The 6,898-nt window shown below is 41.3% G+C and overlaps 1 protein-coding gene across 1 annotated transcript; it reads right to left on the bottom strand.

Moving 5' to 3' along the window:
• Positions 1 to 1,982: 1,982 nt before the first annotated feature.
• LOC139215184 (XK-related protein 8-like) lies at positions 1,983 to 5,756 on the bottom strand. The gene is made up of 3 exons (XM_070846063.1): positions 5,383 to 5,756; positions 4,526 to 4,716; positions 1,983 to 3,717 (listed from the first exon to the last, which is right to left on the bottom strand). Exons 1-3 carry the CDS (start codon positions 5,676 to 5,678, stop codon positions 2,891 to 2,893), a joined length of 1,314 nt encoding a protein of 437 aa, XP_070702164.1. The 5' UTR covers positions 5,679 to 5,756; the 3' UTR covers positions 1,983 to 2,890.
• Between the last annotated feature and the right edge of the window lie 1,142 nt (positions 5,757 to 6,898).

The following is a 6,898-nucleotide window of genomic DNA, read 5'->3' as shown; positions in this document are numbered from 1 at the left end:
TTGATTAATCTGCAGACTATTGTTAACTAATCATTTGGTCTAGAGCTGCAACGATTACCCAAATGATCAGTTATGTGCAACTATTTTGACAATTGATTAAGTCCAAAAGATGTTTTCATCAAATGAAAATGAAATGGATTCTTTTTTTATATGACAGTAAACTGAATTTATTTTGTTTTGACCGACTGACGCTCCAAATCCAAACCATATGAAGGAATCGCTTTAGGCTCAAGGAAATTGTGAGAGGAGTTGTTCTACTTTATTGTGCTACTTTTTGACAATTTTATAGAACAAATAGTTTGTCTGTGATGAAATAATCAGTAGTTGCAGCCCTAAAATAAGTCAGAAATATGCCAGAAAATAGCTAAAAATGCTCATCGCAATACTGCAGAGCACAAGGTGACATCACAACCCAGACACATTCGGTTTATTATGAGTAAATTAGGAAAACGGCAAGTTTTTACATCAAAACAAGTGCATTTTTGGTGTTTTTGCTTTAAAAAAAACCCAGTGAATCAGTTGTCAAAATTATTGCTGATGAATAGATAAATGAATTAATTACGTCACCTCAAGTTAAAACTTGGAGATTATTAGCTACAGCTTAGAATGAATCACTCAGCCACATGATGACCCACAGCCTCCTGAAGGCGTGTCGGAGGGGACAAAAACACAAGGGATGACGACTGTGCAATACATTTCTACTTTCTACTCATTAACTGTATTTCAAGGGGTTTTTCATCGTAGATGGTGAGAAAAGCGGATTCTGTTTGAGATTACGACTGAACAATACTGAGCCTGAAGAAGATTTCGTACTCACACACTTGCAGCTTGACCGTTAAGAATGTGTATTTCTGTGTAATTTGTGTGTCTTGTGTGACTGTGCATATTTATATTGTGCCTTTTAACCATCATCTGTATGCATACTCTCAAAGGGAAATATGTAAGATTTTTGTTTGATACATTTATCACTGCATTGTTATATTATCCAAAGTGTTATCTTACTTTTTTTAACTCAATACGTTTTGTTTTGTTTTTTTTTAAAGTCCTGTTGACTTTTTGTTAGTAGTCCTTTTTTTTCTTTTTTTTTTAATTATTATTTTATTGTCCTCTCTGCACTGTAATTGAAAGGTCTCCTTCCAGAAAACTATACACAGTTAATCCACTTTGGGAGAAAATATTCATGTAATTGCTCAAAGAAAACAATTTTGGCAAAGGGCTTAAGATGGCAAACAGTTTCTTTGCTATCGGAGAAGTTCCCAAAATGTAGAGATCTCAATTTTGACTGACGATACATTCATTTACTGGTAAAAATCTCGTTTAAACAGCGGCATCTGCTTTGTATTAAATTTTTTGCGTCCTTTTGAAAAGGAGATTGGGTTTATGTTGTTGCTGTGAAGCGCTTGGAGACAATCACAATCTGCGACACGTGGCATTTTAAACACGGATCACGTTACCGAAGTGAAAGGCAGGTTTAAAATCGTGTGCTTTTGGTCGTTCTGTGTCGTGCTACCTAAGCTGGTTCAAGAGAAATACGCTTGCCTACCAATCCCAACACACATATGAGGAAACCATATGCAATCTTTGACTTTTCTCCTTATTGAATGTGTTTATTTCTTTAGTTTGTCTGCATGTCATGTCTGTGTTTTGAAGTATCCCATGGCTGTCGTTAAAATGGCCATACAGTGTTTAAGGGGCTATATTCTTCTTTGTGTCCTCTTTTTCTTTCCAATGCCAAATACTGTTATTATTTTTAAAATGCTCTGTGTGTTTTATTTTTTTTATGTATTTCATCTCATTTTCGAGGACCTGTGCGGCCACATGGGGTCATGTAAACAGCCTGGATGTGACCCTGTAAACTGAACACTCATGATAATCGATGCTAATTTAATAATAGTAATCACTATTTTCCCCACAGTAGCCGACAGTCCTGTGAGATTTTCCTGTGTACCGAAGACAATACAGTGTAAATAAACTTTAAAAAGTTTCAGACACAAGTTTCTGTTTTATTTATAAGTTATTTTTAAGTTTAATAAAATATTACAATGACATAATGTATAAACGTGCAGTATAAATATAATTTTTAAAACATTTCTAATAAAGTCAGGAATACTGAATGAACCATCAGAAGGCAGCAACTTTCCTCCTGCTCATCTTAGCATCATTATCTGAAGCTAAAAGTTTGGCTTCATGTGCCCAGGAAGTCAAATCAAGTGGATTATCTAGAGTCCTTTTAGCGCAAAGTTGAACAAAGATGAAATAGGAAAACAACACGAGGTTAAATTTGTGGTCGTTGGTGTTTCAAGAGAAGTGAATGACAGAAAGAACAACTTGCAACGTGACTTTAACAGTAGACTTTCACACTAAAGCCACTCCAAACGTCTTTCACCAGTTGAGGCAGGACATGTTTGATTAACTTAAGCAGCAACTTAAAACAGCTCCGATACAGTTTTCGTGTCAGTGAGACAAACAGTAATGCTGGATCACATTCATACACCAGTGCCAGGATGGCGGACTCCGCCACTACGAATGTTGTGTACCTTTTTAAAACCCCAATATATTTCATAGGGTCCCTTAAATTTTCAAATATATTTCTGTGCAGAAAAGCGACTGTGGATATTGTCCCCTAGTTCATACATTAAAATAAAAATAATTATGAGTAAACGTAAGCATGTAAATATAGTTTAAATAATGAACGACAGCTTCGTGTGCACCAGATAATACAGTGAAGACAGTGCTTCTGAGAACGTAGCAACTCTGACTTGAACCTCAGTCGTCTGCCATGTGAATAATGAAGATTTAAGCCACAGTCGACCACCATACACGACAACTCGTGATCGTCATAACTCAGGTTTTGGGCCTGAAGGTCTGCATGACTGTCAAGTGATGCAGGTCAGGAATAGAAGTTCTCAGCCAGCTTCCTCATTCTTTTATTGCAGCGTCTGATGTCGGGCGTTGGTGGACTGGGCAAGCTGCGATCTGTAACATCAGTGTCCGTGCCCCAACTCTGCAACATTATCCGAGGAACGCCGTCTATGTCCTCGTTCCTGGGTGAGGGCACTGCAAAGTCAACCTCATCTACAATCAGAGATGTACTCCTAGTAGGTCCCTGTCCATTTCTGGCCCTCTCAGAGCTGTCCCCTTTCAACTCTTCTTTGGTAAGATTTGGATGGTAGAACTTATAATATATCATTTTAAGGAAGAGACCAAGAATGTAAACTAGAACAACACTGACAGCAGCGATTATGCCATGTAAGAGTGGAATTTCAAAATAAGGCGGCTCTGTGTTCATCTTCCAGCACCACAAACTGCAGAGGACGGAGATATCGGCCAGCATGTACACGTGGTAGAGCAGAGTTCTGTACCTCGTCCTCCCCTCGACCACACTGAGCCAGTCGAAATACCAAATGAGGCCTACAGTGGCGCGGTAAAGCCATTCTCCGCAAGGGCTGTCCATGAAGCTAGTCTTGGATCGCCAGGCGAAGAAGAATAAAACCAGCCAAGAGCAAAGGAAGTGGGTGAAGATGAAGCAGGGCTGCACAAAGGCGAAGAGGGCGAGGGCGGTGATGCGGGACGAGATGAGAAACAGGTTCCAGAGAAAGTAGACCACCGATGAGACCATCTGCTGCTTCTTCTTGTCGGGCAGGAAGGAGCGCAGGGAGCGGTGGTACATGGTCACGCTGAAGGAGATGGTTAAGGCTGACCCGATGGCCTTCAACACTGAGGAGGAGGAGGAGGAGGAGAAGTCATCATCAGCTAAAGTACCACACCTTAAAAATGCAAGCATGAGGTCCAGGATTGCAGCACATTTCAAGCTTGGCTCCCCCCTTATGGCACCAGCTTTCAGACATGCACCCCTTTCTTTGTCTGAAGGTAATTTAAAGGAAGAGTTCGGATTTTTTGAAGTGGGCTTGCATGAGGTACTGCATGCCCCAAGTATGGAGAAGCAGGCAGGAGTCCCAGCACAGACCCTAAGTGATGTACAGCTATAGAACATATATATAATATATATATATATATAACATATTTATTTTATATTTTGAATGTTTTCACCACTTCACCTCGCTGTCAAACATCCCTTTCCAACAGGGAACTGCCGACGTTCTCTCTTTTGCTTTGGCTGCTTCAGAGCAATAATTTTACCTTGCAGAGCATGAGAAGGGCTGGACTACTTCTGCCTCAATCAAGGCACTAACACACTAGTTCTGATCCAAACTAACCGTTTAAAACACCAAAGTCATACAATAACACAAGCAAACTAACCAACCGAGGCAGAGGTAGACCAGCAACTCACATTATCTCCAAGGTAAGATTACTGTTTTGTTTTTCAGTGGCTTCAGTTCCCTGTTGGAGAACAATGTCTGATGAAAGGTAATAGCTTAGCATCTGTGCCGGGACTCCTGCCTCATGCAACCCCACATGAAAAAAATAGAACTATTCCTTTAACTACATCTAAAAGTGATGCTTCAGAAAATGTACTTCTGCCCCTTAATCTCCTCGACGCTGAGACGTGAGTAACATCCCGCACCTGTCACTGGCCCGAACTCGCCCCGCTGCAGAATGATGGTGAGCATGAGGACGAGCTGAGGGGCGCTCTCTGAGAACGTCTCTATGAGCCGCAGCATGCTGAGGTCGTGGCTCAGGAACACCGCGAAACCCTCGGGGTCGTGGATCTTTGAGAAGAAGCTGCGGAAAGACATCTCCATGACACCTGCATGCCTGCGGGATAGAGAACGCACCGTTGAAACCACAATAACTCACACCGATTCAGTCATCACACAAAATACATTCACTTTGATTTCTTTGGCTGTGATATTAAGGCATGAAAAGGAGGCACTCTGGCTTTAACACACCACTTTAGCTCAGTGCTCCAGAATCTAATCAGATTATCTACTATAAACACATGCTTCTACTACTCCTGAGTCATTGTGGTCACAAGAAGTACCAAAGAAAAAAAACTATTACAAACAATAACCCGTGTATTACAAAACATGTTAAGAGGAAATAACCAGATGATGTCATAAGCATGAGAATATGAGAATCCATTCCTCTTTCACTCATTATTACTATTTATATTTACTATTTGTTAGTCATTAGTGCCATTTACTTTTCTGTGTGCTACAATGACACATCATGGGCTTCAGTGCAGTGTGATAGAGCCAAACATTTGCTCCATTCAGATTATTCTGCCTTTCCTGTAAATGGAAGTATTCAGGCGGGTGCTAACCAGGGTGGAGCTCTCAGATAAGCAAGATCAATCTCATTTTGAACACTTTAGCTCCCACAGCACTCACGCCCTCCTTCCCACACAAACTACCGGTGCGACTGAAGCCTGAGGCACTTTAAAAACACCACAATTGTTAAAGCACAGAAGTATTGCACAACCTGAAGTAGATTCCCAGCTGCAGCACATGGAGGAGCTTGAGCTGCCTCACACTGAGGCACCTCTCGGCCTTCGTCTCCCTCTCAAAGTCCTCGTAGCTGTACCACAGCCAGCTGAAGGCCTGCACGAGGACGGACGAGCCGACGAGGAGCAGCAGCAGGATACACAGGAAGACATAGGCCTTTTCCTGGTAGAAAGACACGGCGGCCCATATATCCAGCCCAATGTCGAGCAGGAGGAACAGCAGACCCATGCAGGTCAAGAGGAAGTCCATGCAGGAGAACTTGAACACACCCATAGTGCCTGTCAAGCCCAAGTTCACGCAAACGTCCTTTAATTGTCTCTGCTGTGGCTACATACTTCAGGACACAGCTGTTTACACGTCACTCGCTAACACAGGAATGTTTGAAACACAACCGAAAGTAAGCAAACAGTCAAAGTTCAGTGTTTAAATACTGTGTAGCCCCTCCTACAAGGAGGCTACATGACTTCTTAAAGGCACACTGTAGTAACCACACACACACACACACACACACACACACACACACACACACACACACACACACACACACACACACACACACACACACACACACACACACACACACACACACACACACACACACACACACACACAGTGCTGGCACTTAAACAATTAAGCTCTATCGTATTCCTGTTTTTGAATTCAGTTACTTAACTGTAAACTGAGCTGTAAAAGCATGCAAATCAGGTGCTTTTCGCAGCGTCAGCGTAACAGACAAACACAAGAGCAAACAGAGGATACAACAGTGTTACCACTTTAATAATTGCATGTGGCAAGTGAGGTAAAACATTAATAACCAGCAGACCTTGACTGTTGGTTTCAGCAGTGTGTGGATGTACAACAGTTTGTATGAACAACTGAGAGGTTTAACATGTGAAACACACAAAACAGAACCCGAACTTTGATGAACGTTTTGGGGAACTTGAAAAGATTGAAATACAACATAGTGTGTGTAGAATAATGCAGATTGTGTGGTAGTGTCACACAGTTTTACTCATCACAGAGAGGAAATGTTCACGTCTGAACTGAAGATGAAGTAAATAGAGATGTTTGACACTTTAACAAGCTAAACAAACACCGGATGAGTGAGCGAGAGTAACACTTTCGTACCTGTTCGACACTTAAAGCAGGATTGTCGGTTCTAAGTTGATATTTTAAGAATCAGCACCTCATTTTATACCATAAATATCATGTTGAGAAAAACTAGTACCTTATCAAGTGGTCTTAAAAACACAGAAATTATACAAAAGGAGATCATGGTTAGATTTACATTCAGAGTCCTTCAGACAGGTTCCAGTAGTAGCAGCTGTAGCATGAACCAAAAACACAACACACAAAAGGAGATGCCCCTTATGGTGAAAAAATAAACATCTGTATACATGTGGAGATGAACTACAGGAATTGAGAAAACGGTCAGACCTCCGGGGGCTGACAAAACCCTTATAGTGCCCAAAATATTAGGATTTTTATCATCA

Source organism: Pempheris klunzingeri, chromosome 16 (assembly GCF_042242105.1).
Source record: "Pempheris klunzingeri isolate RE-2024b chromosome 16, fPemKlu1.hap1, whole genome shotgun sequence".
Classification (NCBI taxonomy): Eukaryota; Metazoa; Chordata; class Actinopteri; order Acropomatiformes; family Pempheridae; genus Pempheris; species Pempheris klunzingeri.
Note: the sequence above shows the minus strand (reverse complement) of the source record. Positions and strands in the feature narration are given on the sequence as shown.